At 40.5% G+C, this 20,967-nt stretch overlaps 1 protein-coding gene across 1 annotated transcript in view; it reads right to left on the reverse strand.

Moving 5' to 3' along the window:
• The window catches only part of LOC107597805 (phospholipid phosphatase 3-like), a 29,123-nt gene extending 13,441 nt beyond the window's left edge, over window positions 1-15,682 (reverse strand). The window contains exons 1-5 of the mRNA XM_016288995.1: window positions 15,587-15,682; window positions 4,225-4,282; window positions 3,694-3,851; window positions 908-1,188; window positions 358-415 (exon numbers count right to left, since the gene is read on the reverse strand). Of these exons, the coding sequence (XP_016144481.1) occupies window positions 358-415; window positions 908-1,188; window positions 3,694-3,851; window positions 4,225-4,282; window positions 15,587-15,682 (651 nt within the window). The remainder of the gene's footprint in view (window positions 1-357; window positions 416-907; window positions 1,189-3,693; window positions 3,852-4,224; window positions 4,283-15,586) is intronic.
• Window positions 15,683-20,967: the final 5,285 nt, after the last annotated feature.

The raw sequence follows: 20,967 nt of genomic DNA on the forward strand, positions 1-20,967 counted from the left end.
CTTTGTGTGTATGTAAAGCTATATTGGGGATTCTGCATAATTGGTGTAAAAAAGTGTGTGACCCATTCAAAAAGAGAATAGAAATAAAGCATAAGGAATGAAAGTGGAATGAAGGACAGCTTCAGACAGAGGGGAAGTCTACACAGCTGCACAAATAAAAACTGGTGAAGTGTGTCCATTCCAGAGATGAACAGGGAAAATAAGAGTGACCCACATTTCAGAGACCCACAGAGGAGGGTGAAAGGGTGATAGAGGGTCCCTGTTTCATACTAAACATAATAGTCATGAAAAAACAGCTCTTTTGTAAATTAACAGAACAGTGGCAGTGTGAGAGCACCACACAGTGTATGTACTTACAGCCAGATACAGCATGGTGTACATCGAAAATGAAGCATGTCCAGAAAAGAAGGATTTCCTGTAGGAAGAAAAAAAATAAATTTTATTAACAGTTTTATTATTAAATACATAAAAACATTTAATTTATTTATTTGTTAAGTTTCTATGAAAAAAAAAATATATTATTTTGAAAAAATATTAAACAACTTTTTAAAAATATTTTAATGTTTTTGAAAGTCTTTAATGCTCACCAAGGCTTCGTTTATTTGATACAAAACACAGTAAAAACAGTAATATTGTGAAAAATTATTAAAATTTAAAATGGCTGCTTTCTATTTTAATATATTTTTAAATGTGATTTATTCCTGTGATGGCAAAGCTGAATTTTCTGCATCATTACTCCTACTTCAGTGTCACATGAGCCTTCGGAAATCATTGTAATGTGCCGATTTGCTCCTCAGGAAACATTTCTTATTATTATCAATGTTGAAAACAGTTGTGCTGCTTAGTATTTTTGTAGAAACTGTGACATTTTATTATCCCATGTGCAAGTGAGTGTTAAATATCTCACCTGGCTTCTTGTACTTCGCTTTGATTTCCAAGACATGTGTATTGAGTAATATATCCCAGAGAGCAGTTGATGGTAGGGTAGTCAGGCTTACAAACGTCTAGGAAATGCGGCCTCAACCGTCCAACCGAGACCTTGGCAATGTCTGTGAATGATTGGCTGACGGCGCAGCCGAAGATGAACACGCCCACTTGTCTGTAAAGGGTGGAGACATATGGATTTCCCACGAATGACTTGGAGCCCTGGTTCAGGTAATGGATCCTGTAGCATTCGCCAATCACAATCTAGAGAACGGTTAATTTACAATGGAAACAAAAATTACTGATAGCTGAGATTAATAATACATACAGGCTCTGTTCCAAAACCTAGCGAAAATCATGAAAAAGATTAATCAAATGCACTGCGCAAAGATCAGTGGACAAAGATGGTAAATGAGCCGAGATGCTGATTATGAATAAACATTTCATCAATACTGAAAAGTATCAATATATTTGTTCAGTGTAATTAAAAATCGCCTCACACAATATGCTGTTAGCTTAGCAACATGCTAACAAACACTTTTGAAATCAACTTGAACTTGTGTGATGCTCAGAGCTGCTGCCTACATAGTGTTCCAAATTGCTCATCAGGTTCAATGATGGTTAGGACACCTGTGTAGGCAGCTGCCTATATAGCTACTAGAAAGCAAGACAGCTCACTAGGTTTTAGAACAGAGCTGAATGTCATTAAGATCATAAGTGATGGTGAATTCATAAAGTCATACCACAAACATTAACGTGTCGTGTGTAATATCACAAGATTTCAGTGGTCAGGTCATGGGCATGCAGGGGGGAGTTAGACGAACATGCACATGAAGTATCAGTTAGGAAAGCACATTAATCAAAAAAGCAAGAAGAAATGAGTGAAAGAAATGAGGGAATGAGAAAACGAGTAACTTGAGTTATGACTGAGCATGGCCTGCCCATTGCTGGTGATATTTTAATGATATGGAACATATTATGTTTCTAAAGGTTATGGCTTTCATATGAGCAGTTAGAGCATGGGATTTTAAAATGGTGGTCTGCACCATTTGAAACCAGTAGGACGTAAATTTGAGCAGAGAGGCATGGGTTATGAAGTACATAAACCATGCCTTAATGAGATATTTACTATCTCTCACACTCTTTTTTAATTCTCTCTTCAAACTGTAGAGGAACGCTGTTGTGGTGGTAATGAAGAGCGGGTCTGCTTTCCCTGAGGCCTAACCAAACTAGGACTGGAGACACTGCTAATTAACTACAGCTGTGTGGGGGGTGCCAACACACACACACACACACACACACACACACACACACACACCCAGTCCCTGTTTTAATCAGGAGAATTGCTGAGCATGGGAACATATCTACTCCAGACAGTGAGGCATGCATGTCTCCATATGGGATCTCCATGGAGTCATGGCTTGGGGTCATGCCAGTTTACTGCAAGACCACTTCCCTAATCTCCACCAGTTTATTCCACAAGGGATTTGCCTGGAATGGTGAATTTTTGTTTTCAGATATTGTTTTGGAGTTTCACAAGAGCTAAAAAGTAGGTTTAATGTTGCATTCTTTCTTCTTCTTCATTGAACGTGTCCTCCAGGTGATTGGGTTCATTTGTAAGAGGTTAACTCTTTGGCAGCTGTCACAAAGGCTGTGAATGTTGACTAATTTAACACCTCAGCAGCTGTGGGGCGGTTTAATCTCTTATCCAGATTTATCTGCACTCAAATTGAATTCTGTGAGACTTTGCTCTTTTAAAAAAAATTCAATTCACTAAATTAGGTGCATTTCGCAAAATCTGTCAATATATCCTGCTGATTTCTTTTTTTATTTTGGGGTAAAATATAAGAAACAATAAATATGAAACAAGATAAATATGAAGGTTTAGGAAAATCATATTTGGGACCATTAGGATTTGATTGATTTATTTAGCATTTTGATCTTTTCATGACAATTAAGCAAATTTTCTTTTAAAGAACAACACTTATTAACATATCGCATGTGAAGGATTTGATTTTAATTTTAACTGTACCATGTTAATATTACATTTAAAGTTAATATATTTTAAATGTACTACATGGCAACTTGATCGTTTTAAATGTCTATTTACAAATATATTTAAATACATGACACAACAGTTTCAATAGAAATTACATACAATTTTAGTTTACCATAAATGCTTGTCAGCATTTGTCAGGAAAACGTTACATTCAGTTTGCACTCATGTCTATTCTATAAAAATATATTATTTCCATAAGCACTCTTTTTAAAAGTATGCTAAAGTGTACTTCTCGTTCACAAGCTTTCTATCTATATATATTACTGATTTATAACATTTTATACAGTAACTCAGCATTGCTGTTTTAAAAAAGTTAAAACACAAAAAGAGCAATAGATCACAAAATACATGCAGACAAAAGAAGACAGAACAAGATCGAGACAGAAAGAAGAAGAGAGACAGCGACAGCCCTGACCATGATAAATCTCTTGATGTTGAGTTATTCAAATATTTTAAATAAAAAGATGGGATGGAGAGGACTGGTTAATAGATTTAAAAAGGATTATGGGTAGAATTCTATGCTACAAGTCACCATTTATTTCTACAGTTATTTTACTAATCACTAATCAGTTATTCCACTAATGTTCTAATAGGGGGTGAGGGATGAAGATGGGATGTTTATATGAATTAGTGGTATATTTATATGAATATATATATATATATATATATATATATATATATATATATATATACATAAGAGAGGAACTTACAGAGAGGATGGCAATTAGAATGCCAGCAGCACAGAGCACGGCATCACTTATGGTGTCCCCGTTTTTATACGGGTACTGGATGGACTGGTCACTGCAGTAAAACCCGCGATGGTATGGCTTGATTGTGCTAGTTTCAATTATCAGGAAAGGCAGGCCAGCTACAGCAAAACACACACACACACGCACACAAAGAGAGAGAGTGGGGAGAGAGAGAGAGAGAGAGAGAGAGAGATATCAGGTCTGTCACAGAAAGACACGCAGGTAGCGGCACAGCACAGCACAGCACACGGCAGCCGAGGATTATGGGAAATACCAGGCAGGGGAGGGGGAGTCTGACATGGTAGCTCGGCTTCTGAGAGAAGTGAACGGCTACACATCGCTAATGTTTATTTGGCACAATACACTAGCAGTTTCTCCTATATAAAGGCTACAAACTATAATAACTCTCTCAAAAGACTTGATTTCCCATGCAGTCGCCCCACTCGCCTGGCCCCATGTCCCCTGTCTGAGGCCCCTCTGTGGGGCACTTACGCTGGCAATGGGCAGGAGGAGGCCCACGGCTGTCAGCACAGAAGAGGGCACAGTGCTGCTTTTATAGGCATAGCGGATACTGTCGTCTGCGCAGTAGAACCCACGCTGGTACGGCTGCACTGTCGATTTATGCAACACCATCGAGGGCAGCATAACTACGCAAAAAACACAAACACAGACCCCGTAGGGTGTGTCAAGATACACACTTACCTGAGACGACAGGGATGTTTCACATGACTTTCGTTCAAAAAGCGTAATATATAGTGAGAAATACACTGCAAAATCAGCATTTGTTTATCCAATTGGCTTTTCCCCCCTTATTTTAAATCATAAATCTTCATTTTAAAGCAAAAATAATAATAAAAATGCTTAAAAAAAAAGAAATATGCCAGTGGAGTTGGAAAAATAAACTTCATTCAAGATTATTAGAAAAAAATATTTAAAAAATACCAAATGCAGTGTAAAAAGCACGGTACAAAACTGAGCAAATGGCATTAAATATTGAAGCAATTAATTAATTCATAGGAAAGTAATTAATTAAAATCGACACCAACAGTCAAACTAGGAAGTTCTTTTAGCCTGTATCTAATCTTCCAAACAAAGCACTAGCTCAAAGTGCTGCTACTACAAGAGCTGTGTACACAAAACCTCAGAGAGCGCACATAATGTGCTGTGTATCCAATACACATTGTCTTGAAGTAACTGTTTGCGCGTTTGCTAATTAAGTAATTCGCGCAAAGCGGCACAATAGCAAGAGAAGCTTCTCTTCCCTTTGGCTTGGGTTCAGGGCTATTGTCAGTGCAAAGTAGCTTAGAGCTAAAGACAATGCAGCCTAATGGCATTAAGCAAAGCTTTTCGGCAAACAATACTGTATGGAGAGCTTCAGAGAACTAATTCAATGCAGATAAGACTTTATAATGAACACCAAACTCATCAAAGTCCTTCATTACTTGTTTTTTTGTTTTATAGTTATACTGAGTAATTCAAACTCATTTGTAATGTTAGGTTTGAACAAAAACAAGGGTGATACGTGCCTTTTCAGTGACACCTTTGGAAATGCTGGATCTTTATGATTTGTTGAAGTCCTGTTCCAAAACCTAGTGAGCTGCACCCTAACAATTGTGGAACCTAATAAGAGACTTTTTATTCACAATTGATTCCAATAGAGTATCATGTAAACATATTACTAAGCTAACTGGCTGCAATACTATAAAGGTAAACATACAAAACATGCAAATAATGGGTTAGAATAAACCCATTTATCATGACTTAGATATATTTATAATCCCCATTTTTTTCGATTCGTTCACCATATTGATTTATTTCGGAATACATTCTGGGACTGCATTGTTTAAAACAATAGTGGCCAAAAGATACTGTCCAAAACAAGTTATCTTAGGAAGTATTTGTTATGTTGTTGCCTACATTAGGATTGAGTCAATGATGCTGTCTAGTGTCTACGTAGGCAGCTCACTAAGGTTTGGAACAGAGTAAGTATGTGGACATTTCGGAGACAGAATATGTGGAGTTTTCAGGTTCATTTGTGGTTTTGCTGAAACATTTTCATAGCAGTTTGTTTCATGTCTTTCTGCTTCATGAGAGAAGTATGATGGAGAAACTTTTTGTGGTTAAAAGCAAAGCCTCAATGACTTATGTTGTGGAGGGTTTCCCTTGGTATAGAAATGGACAAAAAAATACATGCACATTATTTGGCATGCATCTAAACCAGTGTATTTGTTCAGTAAGAAAAGGGACAGATGCCAGGCTGGGACATCAGCCCAAAATGGCTGACTCATTAAAATGTCATACGTCCTGCAAAACACACGTCAGCTGTCATCATCCAGCCAACGGCGGGAAAAACAAATACATATTTTCAAATCAAAGCAAACTAAACATTAGACCCGAAGTTGTGGTGGGAGCTTTGAAAAGTTCCCCCTGAAGGATTGTAAAATGTGTGAATAGCAAGAAAAACAAAGCTTAGCTTACGCCGACCACCCAAATGTCTGGAACGGTGTTTGGAGCGAAAGACCGAAGGGGGCGTTTGGGCTTTTTGTGGTTGGAGGGAGAGGAGACTGCAGTCGTGGTGACTGATCCTTTCTAACACACAAATATATACATACAATAAACCAAACCTTTAAGATGTAAGATCATACCAGCACAGGGAACATTGTGAAAAACAACTACCCTAAGGCCTATTTGCTTCTTTTCATCAGTGAAACCTACTTATTTCTCAACCTCCAAAAACTTCATGACGACGTTCTTAAGCTCGGAGTGAAATAATATTCAAACATGTTCAAAGGAACATCATGTTGTGGTTTTTAGACATAAGGTCATGTACAACATAAGCTACTTCATCTAGATGTGGTCAAACACCTCTGTCTGTCTGTCTGTCTTTCTTCTCTCTCTCTCTCTCTCTCTCTCTCTCTCTCTCTCTCTCTCTCTCTCCTATTAGACAGATGGGCATTACCGGAATTAAGGAAGTAGACACTTTCTACACCTGCAAAAATATAGGACTTTGGGCCAAAGGAGTTTGTGTAAAGTTTTCTCACGGGTGCTTGAGTTGGAGACGCTCAAAGAAACTTGACTTAGCTAATTCAACCTCAGAGTATGAGACTGGGCGGAGGAAATAAAAAAACCTAGGGTACATATGTAGAAACACATGCAGACATGGATGCACATTCCACTTTGGCAAAACTTGTGATGTTTTCAGATCTGCTCTGACCACAAGGTCAAACATGCTTAGAGTGTCTGGAAAAAGCCAAGTCCTAGCGATCATATTTCATCATATGCGTACACATGTTCATGTACAACACAGACCATATACATTTGTGTTAGGGTGTGTATATATCTGCACAAGTTATAAAGTCAAATGGTAAACAAGTTCGTTTGACAAGTGGGGGAAAAGGACCCCAACTGATCCTCAAAGCTTGAGTACAATGCATCTTTAGTGGAAAAGAAAACAAAAATACTTATTTATAAAATTTTCTTTTGTAGTAAGGGGGTTAAATATGTTGTATGGGGCATACTTTTATGGTCACCATAGTATAAACTTAGAACAACTGAAAGAGGAGCACTGAGCAGCCACAAAACCTAAGTAGTTCTGAAATTTGTGTTTGTGCATGAAGACCTCCACATTACTTCCATGCATTTGTGAAAAGCCTTCTGTCTGTGGCCAATGATGTTGGCTGAGAGCCTGTGTCATGCCAGCATGCCATTGTTCTGCCACCACGAGAGAGAGGATTGATATGCTGAGACTCTCCTCAATCTTCTCTCGCTCTGTTTCTCACTCTTCGGCAATAAAGGACAATATTCATGCTGAAAGACACAATGTGAAAAGCAGATTCACTCAAAAAAAAAAACAAAAAAAAACTTGGGAGTAAGCCTAGCAGTTAGTGTTGAGCCATGGTGCTTATGTGGGAAACTCAGGTTTAAATGTGGTCCAGATCTTCTTTCTGGAAAATGATTTGTAATCAGAATTTCTGATGAAAAGTTACAAAAATATAGACAGTTTTAGAGAAATAATATACTATAGAATTCTTCTCATCTAGTGTACTGGTTCTGAAGTGCTTCAAGCTAAACTCTGATGATCTTTTAAAGGTTTAACACCACTAACAAACTAAGGCTGGCACAAGATCAGATGTAATTTGTTGTTTTATATCTACTATAACTCTCTCTACTTCCTGGTACAATAGTAACTATGTGTCTCAGTAACTATGAAAGACTGAAAGAAAGAAAGGAGGAGGAAACCACTAGCCTGATGTCTGTGCAAAGTTAATTAAATAGAAATAAATTCAGTCTGATACACATTGAACCCATGGCCACAGCTAAAGAGTGGTGAGCAGTGACCTACAGACACAAAGAGGAGCTGTCCAAGTTAAACAGCTCTTATTGTATCCTCGTGTCAAGGGAGCCATGTGAAAAATATTAAAAGCTTAACTGATGTCAACAGATCATTGTCCTTGTCAATAGTTTTTCATATGATGGTTAAAGAGAGTCAGTTCAAAGTGGCTCTGGCATTGGGTTCACTGCATATGAACTCGCAATTCGGTCTCTGACTTAAAGGGTTAGTTCACCCAAAAGTGCAGCGAGAGATCAAAACAAAACAACGGTCACGAATTAGAAGTAATTAAAGAAGAACGTTGGAGGATTTCAATATAAGCCAAGAGGAGACTGGTGTTACTTTGCTAAAGTAAGGAAACTTTGCTTCCTTTGCTCCTGTAAACAAACGTTGGTTTTCATGAGACTCAACGGTGCATCCACAACGCAGACATCTTACGTCATCCGCCCCGGAACTGCTTCCGTGTACAACTGTTGGCACAAGCTAGATTAAAGTGATTATTACGTTTTGACTATGGATATTTTTCTTATAAAAACGCATCGATTTGCTACAGGACGCCTTTGTTCACCCCCCGGAGCCATGTGAGGCACTTTTTTATTATGGATGGATGCGCTTTTACTTCTTTTGGACTGATGAACTGCAACACCCGTTGACTGCCATTAAACAGCTTGGAAGATCAAAGATTCAAAGATCAAATTTTTAATATAACTCCGATTAGATTAATCTGAAAGGAGGAAGTCATATAGAGTAAATAATGGGCTAATTTTCATTTTTGGGTGAACTATCCCTTTAACACTCAATATAAGCTTAATGAAAAACAATGGAGCCAAAATCTATTGGGACCTCAAGCGCCACGCATACACCACACACACTCACAAAACAATTATAAGTGGGTGGCAGAGTGGTGCATTGTGGGGGAACTTTTTCTATTTGCGTTATCAGATGTAGGCATGCAGCCTTTCTGCTCTTAGAAGGGGAATGGCTAGATGCCAGGCAGTCGCTACGGGCAACCACCGAGCCGGCTTTTCACAGCCACAGTTGCTGATAGTCCAGAACGGAAATCAGTTGTAGAAATCAATGTTTATATAAGAAATGGGACGAATCTTATCAGACACTATCGACTATTGGTGGCTGTTTATGCAGACATGAAGCCTGGAGGAAAAACATGTTTGTGTGTCTGCTGCAAGATTACATTGACAGATTTTATGTGCAGTTGAGTAAATGTGTGAGAGATTGTGGCATAATGCTGACAGCTTTGATTGACTTTGACTGCTCATGTTGTCCAACTGGGTCACATCCACCAGAAAAAGCCAATAATGCAATCTGACAGAATCAGTGTTGCTGGGTCGGGCTGGTTGGGACGTTCAAACAATTTTCTAGTAGCGCAAAACCTTAAAAGGCTATGTGGTATAAGTAGACTCCTATTTATTAGGTATCTGTTTGGAATCCTAAACCATTAGGACTTAAACAAAACTGCAATCAGAAATATCTGACCTTTCCTCCAAAGCTTCTAAATGCTTCTTGCACTAAAGGAAGTAGTGGTATTGACTGCGTGCTGGGGTGAAAGCAAACTGCATTGTGAAGCAGAAGCTCTGAATGACTATTAAAGGCCGATCTGTCATTGTTGGGACAAAGATGCATTGCTGAATAGGAATGAAGAAGGAAGAAGGCTTTGTGAAGAGATATGTATGCATGAATGGCCTTCTCCTGACAGGGGCCGTCTGCCCCGGAACAATGACTGCACTGAGAAGACAGCACATTGTGCATAAGCATAAACACTCACACGCATCTACAAATTAAAGTCTAAGGTTCCATTAAACGCTCAAAGCAGAACCAGGTTATTGAAGTATGCATGAAGCATGAAGTACAAATTAAAAAATGTGGCAGGAGAAATACACAAACAAAGATTCTCTGAAATAGAAACCACAATTACCACAACACATAATCTAGCCATGTCTCTACATAATGTGGCCCCTGTCTGAGTCATGCATATCAAGTCTTCCTGTAGCTAGTGTGCAAATATACCACATAATAAGTGTCACGAATCAGAAACACACTTAAGGGTCGCTAAGGGAAAGGAATAGTCATATACGGTAAGATAAACAGGTGTGTTTTATAGCTTATGCACTTTAGGAAAGTCCTTATGAGCCTATCTGCTAAATTGCTCAATGACACATTCAGTCAAACACCACCAAGCTTTTCTTACATAATTTCCTACATTAAATAAATTATTAAATGAAGGAAGTGTTTTTAGATAATGTGTACATGAAGTTGATCTGTAAATGCCTACTGCTGGTGATTCACTTCACTCATAGGTAGCACCTTGTCCCAGAACTAAGGTGTCAAGATTTGGCTGGTTAACATAGCCTTTATTAGCCAACTCAACTGCCATTGAGATGAATGGGAATGTTACGAGTTATCTTTCTACAGGTACTATACACCTCCTTGACCAGAACTTTGTTCTTTTGTTAAGCACCTCAGGTTCTTGGCTGGTGAACATGTTGGTCACACACCCATGAGCGTGCATTTCCTGCAACCTGAGTCCCAGTTGGACACAATGAGTCTGGGGTGAACTTGATTAATAAATCTGATAAGAGGAAAGACCTTTCCATCCATTTTCAATCTACAATGGCACAATCAGGACTACACCTTCAGGAAACAATGCACACATAACAGTGTGCAAGAATATAATCATTTTAGATACAAGCATGTCCTCTGAGGCCATTATGAGGTGATGTGTTTTTTTTTTTGTTTAGTTCTGAGCTCCACTGATGGCTCTATCATCTGTGATCTGCAAAGGGCTTGTGGCCAGAGCCTTCACACAATGCGAGAGCCTGTGGAGGATGCAGAGTGAGAAAGAATGGGCATGGTAACCCCTGTGGGAATCTGTTGATAATGAGTGGCTCACTGCCAGCTCTCATCAGACTCTCACTGGCTGAAAGACTGAAGCCGAACACAAAAGAGAAAGCCACCCCTGCTGGGAACAAGGGAAATGTAAGAGGAGGGCTTCATTAATTACTGGGAGATAGGTAAATGGAGGGAGGGAGACAGGCCAAGAGGAAGAGAGGGTGGCCATTGAAATCTAAAGTAACGCCACAACAGGAAGCATACCTTATATTCAGAACAAAGTGTGTGTGGATCGAGGTCTATAATAACTGGAGAAAGCCATCCTAGCATTCCCATTCATCTCAACGCCAATTGCTCAGCTGGCACAGGACCCGTAAGAAGTCCTTGATTTGAAATTTGCTCATGGGCACTCAGCTCTGGATGCAATTGTTTATGACCCAATCACCTGTGACATAAAAGTCCATGTGACTAATCACTTTGTAGTGGCCAAAAATGATGTCATGGCAATGCTGATTGGCTGATGTCAGCACAAGACCATGCATGGGCCCAAAACCTTCACTAGTGATTATTCCAAGTTATGCCTTTGTGGTGCTCCTCCAAGTCTATGTTTCCAAAAGTGTGCACTGAGGTGCAAAGCAAGAAATGTTGACACCTTACGGCCTTGTGGACTTCACAGGCATTCCAAGAAATGCAAGTCTATAAGACCGATCAAGTGCATCATTTGGAACAGGGCCTTAGTATAACTTGGTATGTATATAGTATATCCTGATCCTTGCTAACCAGTCAGACCTTGACCACTTGGTGAGGACATGTCATTTATAAAAGGTTCTGCACTTGCTCACTGGAATGAGAATGCCCTGTGTTGGATTCTTCAGAAGTCAGAGGTGCATTTGAAACTTGATTGACATTTCCAAAACACAAACACACACACAACCATACTGGCTCCCAGATAAATAATCCAAAAAAAAACACCTAGACTAAACATTAAACCGCACACAAAAGTACACACAGAGAGATTAACGTTCATCTTTGACCTATGCACCCTGATCTCTGGAATGTGTGGTCTCAGTAGCACCCTGCATGTTTCCTCTCTTCTGCTGCCATTGCTGTAAAGAAGCACTGACCCGAACACTAAAACCATACCCGTGACCCATCACTTACAGATATCAATGTCAGAAAGAGTCTATTTCAGAAATAACACAGTCCAATACAGATGTGGGTCAACCTAGATCTACTAACCCTATTTCCATCTGACCTACCCAGTTAAATAATCAATGCTAATTATATTTGTGTCTCTCAGTTTGACTACATGGAAATACCTCCACAGTCCACGCACTCTCCACCAGGCCACTTTGTGTGCGTCACGTATTTTGTTCTCCAAAAGCATAATGCTGCTGCAAAGTGACAAAATTGCAGAAGTAACAAAACTGCAGCTAATCAGAATATATTTGATGTTCAACATTTAGTTTTATGGAGCAGGATTTTGGACCAAAGAGATTGGTCCTCACTTTGGTCAGAGGTACCAAGCGCAACCTGACAAAAGAAGAAACTGTCAAATTATTCTCCACTTGTCGCAGAAGCATTTATTACTTGTAGTATCTTGCCTGGACAGGACACAGTGTGAAATTTGGAAGAAACAGGCTTGTGAATGTTTGTTTGGTTTGTGACCGAAACTTCATTGTGTTTTTAAGTACTGTATGTGAGAGGGACCCCTGCTGTCACTGTTCTCTGCTCTCTCACACACACCAGTGTCGCTCCGTTAGCTTTGTCTATGCAAGCTGCTGAGGTCAGCAAAGCTGTGCACATTGGCAATCCTACCTTTCTCACTCAATACATTAGATAGGCTCTGGGGCTGGGGCCCTGCTCAAAACATGTGCTTACGCACAGCAATTTTAACTCACGGAAATCAACGCCAGTGTCATGCCTTTTCACGCTGGCATCTGAGTGGGCAGCCTTGCAAGGGGGCTGATAACACTGAGTGCAAATGACGAGTCATGTCCGAAATCACCCCCCATAACCTTACATAGTGCACTATTTGAAGAGATACCCATTTGTAGTGGTGTCCATAATGGATACTGTTGAGTGCACTCAATCCCATAATACACCACAATAATGAGTGTACAACCGAAGTACACTCAACAGCTAGGTAACAACTAATGTGAAGGTCATGCCAAATGAATTCCTGGCAGTATCCGCAGCCATTCTGGGCCTACTCAGTGTCTGAATTTGCTCACTTCTTTTTATTTACTCTTTTAAGTGGACTATATTAGTGAATTAATGTAGGAAATAGAGAATGAGTGTATAGGTGACGATTCTGGATATAGCCTAGGGCTGTGTTTCAATAGGCATACATACGTTTCTTTACTTTCAGGTGAATGCATATTAAAAAATGAAGGGGCAGCTTCATCCTTGCATTCCTCTGCACTTGTCATTAAGATAAGTGTACTTGTGTTGTGCAAGGGGTTGTGGGTAGTTCAGTTGAAAAAGAAAATGCACTAAAAAAAGAAAAGTATATCATCCAGGCCAATTTAGCTTACTTGCATCAACATACTGACACAGTAATTCTGATCTTGTATACTATTTAGGATGAACTGCAACAATACAAAAGCCCTCCAAGTCCCAAACATGTCAAAAGTGTTTACTAGAGGAGAATCATTAACAGAGCTTTGAGTCAAACTGTCTGTTTAACAAACATTCCAAAATGAGATGTTTATTAAAATTATAAATATATAAACATATCACCCATCAAGAGTAAATTTACAGTGGAGGGGGTTATAATGGTAACGTATCGAAGCTGCTCTGTTATTTAACCTTTTTGATCTCTTCGCCACCCACAAACAGCCCCTAGAGGAGACCAGCAAACAATATATTTAACTAACAGGAGACATGAGGACACATAAATAGAAATTTACAGTGGTTTCTTCTTCTAAAAGTGTTTCCATGTTTGTTTAAATCACGCAACAAATAGGCCTAACACGTCAAAATAAAAGTCTAAAGATCCCACTAAATCAAGCAGCAAAGGTCCCAAAAAGTCACTGTGCCAAGTGTGTCTCATTCTTTGGTAGGTCTGTTTACTTTGCCTTTAGGTGAGGAAATGTACAACTGCTGGCCAGGTTCCCTAGGTCAAAGGTCAAACCCAGCCTTTTTCTTCTCACAGTAAAGTGTAATAAAACAAATGAAGACCAACTATCTCTCTGCCTCTTTTTTATATTTCTTTAACAAGGCCATTAAAATGTAATAAACACTTGTAGCTCAGGAGAAGTGGCTTCTTTGGACTGGCGTATCCTTTTTCTCCCCATCAATCCTTTCATCCCCTCTGCCCACTTCACAGACCCTAGAGTCAGTGGTGTGTCATGATTCTGGAGGTGTTTGCATTTATGGGTTAACCTAGGCAACCACAGCCTGCTGTGAGCATCTTCATTGGGGTAGAGCCCAGGAACTGCTCCCATCTCCCACCCTGCCCTGGAGCTCAAGAGAAAGACCTGCCACAGACTTAACACTACATCCAAAGAATCTGAAAATAGCAATCTACGCTCTACCAGAGGGTGAGAGCTGCATTTAGGCTTTTGGTGTGGTGTGTGAAGGAATGAGATCATGGAAATGTCACTGTCTAAATGTGTTTATTATGGTGTAGTCTGAGTGTATGTATATTGACATGTTTGTGTAAGCTACACTTCTTGTTGTGGGTGTGTGCTTCTGCAATGAGACAGTAACAATAACAGTGAAGGTGTAAACGATCACAGCATTGTTCTCCTGCTCCTACTCCTCCCTCAAGGAAACATCCCAGAGAGAAAGAAAGACAAAACTCCTCTATAAAGTACAGACAGACTGATGCAGTGATGCATATGACATATGTGTATTATATACAGTACACATCAAGTGTTTAACTCACAGAGAAAGGAAATTATGGGGGGGGGAGAGGGGGAATTGGACAGGGAAATGTTGTGAGCCAGACTCAAGCTTATACTTCTCATATGAGTTCCACAGCTGAATGTTCTAACTACTATGCCACAGCTCCGACATCATTGTCAGAATAATTAAATGAATGAACTTAATTTTAACAACATTGTGATGAGTGGGGTGGGGCCGAGAGCCGTGGGAACGGAGCGAGGGCGGTGGAGTAATTGATAATGAGCAACACCTGCGCCCCTCACCGGTCTTGAGTCTCACGGAGGAGCTCCGGAAGGATACAAAAGAGGAGTGACAACAGTGAAAGACGAGAGAGGACCAGGCCTGGAGTTTATTTTGTGTTTTGGTTTTGTTTGTGCGCGACAGTCTTCCGCGAGGGGGTGTCGCGCTGTTTTGTGTTTATTTTATTATTAAAGTTTTATTTAAATGTTCGCCGGTTCCCGCCTCCTCCTTCCCGTGACTACGAACGTTACATTGGTGCCGAAACCCGGGAGGAAGGAGGGGCGGAGAAAGGAGAGATCCCTCGCCGCTGTGGTGAGTCTGCGGTGCCACCGAGCATGGCGGAGCAGTCTGCTGTCATGGACGCTCGAGGCGGTGGGCTGGCGTGAGCTGCCGGGGGGGGGCGGACGAGCTTGCTGCCGGCCGCCTGGGACGTGGAGGGACGGCTGCCGTCCGTGAGGGAGCGGAGGAGTCGCCGCAGTTCGCCTGAGGCCGGAGCCTGCTGCCATCCGCCATGATGGGGAGGAGCAGGGAATGGGGGACTCCTGCCGGCTGCCTGAACGCGGAGGAGCCGTCACCGTCCACTGGGCGGAGGAAGAGTGTCGTGCCGTCCACCGAGGGCTGTCCAGTGCCGCCGCCTGGCATCGCGGAAGAGCTTACCCAGCTGGTGGAGGGCCGAGCGGCAGTGTGTCTGGGAACCGGAACAAGTTTTTTTTTTTCCCTCTCTCGTCTCTGTCTCTCCTCATCCTTCCGTCTCCTTTTCTCTCGCCTCGTCTGTCTGTCCTTACCCCCAGGTACATCACGGCCGCCTCCCCCGGAGGGGGGAGGGGGGGGGTAGAGCGCAGTCTCGGGAGTACCCCCCGGCCTGCGAGGGGCAATGGGGGTATGTGATGAGTGGGGCGGGGCCGAGAGCCGTGGGAACGAAGCGAGGTAATTGATAATGAGCGACACCTGCACCACTCACCGGTTTCGAGTCTCACGGAGGAGCTCCGGAAGGATACAAAGGAGGAGTGACGACAGTGAAAGACGAGAGAGGACCAGGCCTGGAGTTTATTTTGTGTTTTGGTTTTGTTTGTGCGCGACAGTCGTCCGCGAGGGGCTGTCGCTCTGTTTTGTGTTTATTTTATTATTAAAGTTTTATTTAAATGTTCGTCAGTTCCCGCCTCCTTCTTCCCGTGACTACGAACGTTACAAACATTTAACCAAACTGCAATTTCAAACAAACAAACAAATAAATGGTATTCCTCAATTCTTAAAAATGGAACAAGTATCTATTGCTAAGGGTAAAAATGTAATTACATACAGAAATTGAGTTTTGAAGCCCAGAAACACATACCATACAAAATTACATCACAGAATGTGACCTCTAAACGATTTTTAGAGCATCAGTAGTTATTTTAGTATTACTGAGTATTTATTAATATTTTAAATGAGCTTTTTCAGCTTTTATTTATAATTTTAATTTAGGTTTTAGTAATTTTGTTATGCGCTTTTGTCATTTTCATATGTTTGTTTTTTTTAGATTTCTTTTTAGCTTTATTTTTAATTCAGCTTAACTAATAAACTTATTTAAGTTCTATTGTCAAGTTTTTTTTTAATGTGATATTTTATTTTCAGCTTTATTTCAATTAATGAAAACCATTTTTAATAATTTCAGTGAACAATAACACTGCATATAAATGGGCTGACATCTGCTGAAACCGCGCAGATGCATTTTCATTTGATTTAATATGCAGAGTGGATTTACATCAATCCCTCCTAGATGCACCCTTCTCACCCTAGCTTTTCAGATATTACACACTTTATTTTTGATAAACCAAAAACAGCTGTAATTCACAAGACAATTTCTACTCTAAAGGGGTGACAAACTGAAACCAAAAACTATATCTGAACTACATAATTTATTTGAGCAATATCAATCACATTAGAATATTACCCTAATGGTCACACAGGTCTCATTAGCATATGAATGCACGCAAGGTGACTGCCATTTAGGGGCCAGCTAGGCTTACACTCAGGAATCTTGAGCACCCTGGACTTAATCCACATGACCCAGAAAAATTGAAAGAGTGCTTGTCGTGTGAAGGCTGCAGAGGTCACCCTTGGCCCTTCGTTGCTAGAAGAGACTTCAACAGATGCCCACACTGGATTTGAAAAAATCCCATTGCAGCAAACACATGCACACACTCCAGAAAAATTCCAACACCCTGGAATTATAATCAAGCTGAGTGAACTGAGGATGATTGTTCCTTAGTGAGCGTTACAGCCGATGCATCCCACAGACTCATACACACACAATGTCTCATTAGCTGAAACGATAGCTGACAGGATACAATATTGACTAGCGAGAGGAAATAGACTACAATTACAATAAGAATAAATAAACAAATCATTTGTGTATTTACCTCGTAGAGAGGCATAGAAACCAGCAGGGGCGCCTCATTCTTGCTTCCACTCTCTTGAAGATCTTACGCTATTGTTCCAAGCGCAAACAGAGAGCCGTAAACCGCCAGAGATATGCAGCCGCAGATCACAGAAAACAGCGTCCAAACTAGGAGGAATTTAGAGACTGTAACAAACCCGAAGAGTGTGTTATCACGAGTATGCGCTCCAAGAGACCTTCTGGATGTGATAAAGTTGTACCCAACACTCTAACCACACACACACACAGACAGTCTAAACAGCCAGCCGATGGTCAGTCGTGCTCATGTCTGCCTGTCTAATTGCTACCTACGGCAGCCCACTTCGTCGCATAAACTCTACAAGCATATAATTAAACCACATGGCAGCGACCTCAGAAACCAGCCTCTCTTACACACACACACACTTAGAGGTGCACAAACACCCTCGCAGGTTCTTGCACAAACAGTCAAACATGTTATATTGCACATGTGCACTTAGACATACACAAATACCGAGCGTGGGCACTATGTTTTGACAGCGTCATTACCAGCAGTGAAGCCGAAGCAAGGCGAGGCAGTCTGTGACTCTATCTGAGGCCAGGATGACTCCACTGTACTCCAAGTGCACTCATATGGAAACCATTCCTACACACTGTAACCTTCCAGCCTTAATGCTGACTATTACAAAATACAGCTCCTTCCAAGCCCAGAGACTCTTAACATCACTTTCCAAAGATCTGTGGCAGCTTCTGATTCAGAGGAATGACTTCTGAAATCCAGTTTTACGTTTCATGGAACCCAGCTTGATTTTTAGTTAATGGCAATGTAGGTGTTATTTTATCATCTAACATGTCACATAATTATGTAATATGCAGAAATGACCATTTCTTTTGTCATTCTTTAATATAAAGTTGCAGGAAAAAGCCACAGAGGACTGATCTGCAGGAAGGTTGTCTGCAATAAGTTTCAATAAAATGTCATTAATGAAGCATTACTATACAAGAGGACTTCATCCATCCCTCTGACTGACAGCTATACAGCCGGTCAGATTCTTTCCTGTACACCATGTGGCAGCTTTAGATGGTCTCCTGCAATTACACCCTGTGAATGAGAGAATGAGGGAGCAGTGTTTGCCCTAGGACTCCTTTTTAATGGTTAAATTACATTTTATTAATCAAAAAGCATGTCTAATTAATTAAAATCATGAAACTTAAACAATTTAACATCAATTTATTAAAAGTTTAACAAAAATTACATGTTTAAGGCCCTATTAAATGTTTTATTTTTTCCAAATTGTGTGTATGTGATATGAGTATAGTTTTTCTCAAATGGAACAGTCAAATGCTCATGAAGTGACTCTCAGAGCAGTTCTGGAGATGTTGTTCATGTATTAATGTAACGGCAGATGCTAAAATCACCGCACGCGTCACGCGCGCTTCAGCACGAGTGGTAAACAAAGCCGCATGTCTGCGCCATTCATTAACACGGAGACACAAAGAATTCATATTTAAATAGTCATTTTGCGGCTTAATATTTACAAATACTAGTGGGAGTGGGAGTGTGCGCACGTGTGTGTGTGAGTGAGTGTGTGTGTGTGTGGGCGGAACTCCGCTGTGCGTGTTGCAGAGAGCACGACCATAACGTAGAGACCGAAATTACATGCCGTTGTGTAAATAAGATAAATAACATAAGGCTATTTAGTTTGTTTAATAAAAGAACAAGGTATAGACCTGTTCTATCGGAAAGGTAACTTTAAATGACTTCTGTTGTGATTTGGCGCTATAGAGATAATATAATTAAAGGGGTCATATGATGCGATTTCAAGTTTTCCTTTCTCTTTGGAGTGTTACAAGCTGATTGTGCATAGATAAGATCCCTGAAGTGAGAGAGAGAGAGAGAGAGACAGGGTCACATCACAGTGGAGTCAGCTGTCTTAACCGTGGCTTGTGTTATGCATCATTACTGTGTTTGTCACGCGACTCTGTTCCCCTTTCAGGCTTGAACTGATGGTAAAACTAATGACATTATTTACTGTCTTTACATTTATTTTGAAAAATGAAGCTCGCGATTATGGTAAGGGGCGTTACATTTCCGATGAGTGCTTGCGGTGTTCGGCCAATCACAATGCACTGGGTCAGCTGGCCAATCAGAGCAGACTGCGCTTGTCGGAAGGAGGGACTTTGTAGAAAACGAAGCGTTCGACAGAGGCGGGGCATAGAGGACCTACAATAATGTACAGTATTTGAGAAATAATGTGTTTTTTGAACATTAAAGCATGTCAACATATTCTGTTACACCAAATACACAAAATAATGATATTTAAAAAAAGCATCATATGACCCCTTTAAATAAAATTAACCTGACCTTCAAGGGGGGCGGGGGGTGCTGTTGGGGGGGCGGGCTGCCCCCCTAAAATAATGGCAGGGGAAACACTGGGGAGGGTTTGGAGGGGAGGGGGGATTACATTTCATAGCACAGCTGGCCACACCTAGGGCAAAGAGTCGGAGTGAGGGAGGGAAAACAGGAGAGTGGCCTAGCGAGACTACCTTTTCCTCTTCCCTCCCTTTCCTGCATTTGCCCCTGCATACACACCGACCGAAAATTATACCAGATGTCACTTAAAGAGTGGAAGCCGCCCTCGGTCTGGAATGAAGAATTTGAGAAATTCTGAAAAATATTTATAGAGGTGGACCAGACCTTCTCAGCTTTAGAAGTGGAAGTTAATGTAGTCAGACTTAAATGAGAGAGACTCCCAAAGGGTTCTCTGGCACTCCATAACTCTAGCATTGCCCTCCTGGAATGTCACGGATAAAGGAGAAGTTAAAAGCAGCTAAAAACTACCAGATATCATCAGACCGAAACCTTTTCCTTCACTTTGAGCTCCTCACAAGGTTACATGACTTATTCTGAACAACTGAGGGCCAAAGTTGTTCACGCAGTGTCGACGGTAGTGATATCTTGCAGTATTTAAGTTGAGTTCTCATTTCCATTCCAACAAGTAAACAAGAAAACTCTTTTAGGATTGATGTCTCCCACGAGAGCTACCAGGAAGCAGCTTGGCCAAACCTTTCAGACCGGCAAACTGGATTGAATGTCACTGGTAAGTCAAGTATGCTTCACATCTGTGGGATATGAGCAAAGAGCACACGAACAAGCATTTCCACCAATCGCTAACCAAGCAGAAAGCATCAATGTTATGTGTTGCATATTAGGATGAAACTCACTAAGCCTGTCAAAAGAGCATTTCCAAGTCATCCCCCCCCCCCCCCCCCCCAAAAAAAAATCTGACTAATATTTCTTATTCATTATTTTCATGACTGCTATGTTAATTTCCATCACAATTGTCATTACAATAATGCAAAATAAATAAACTAATATTTATTATTATTATTATTATTATTATTATCATCATATTATGCATTATTAAAATATAAAATATAAGAACACACATTTTATATAAAAATATATGTTTATATTTTTATATATATATATATATATATATATATATATATATATATATGTTACATA

The sequence above is a fragment of the Sinocyclocheilus grahami genome, unplaced genomic scaffold (genome assembly GCF_001515645.1).
Source record: "Sinocyclocheilus grahami isolate Dianchi unplaced genomic scaffold, SAMN03320097.WGS_v1.1 scaffold237.1, whole genome shotgun sequence".
Taxonomy (NCBI): domain Eukaryota; kingdom Metazoa; phylum Chordata; class Actinopteri; order Cypriniformes; family Cyprinidae; genus Sinocyclocheilus; species Sinocyclocheilus grahami.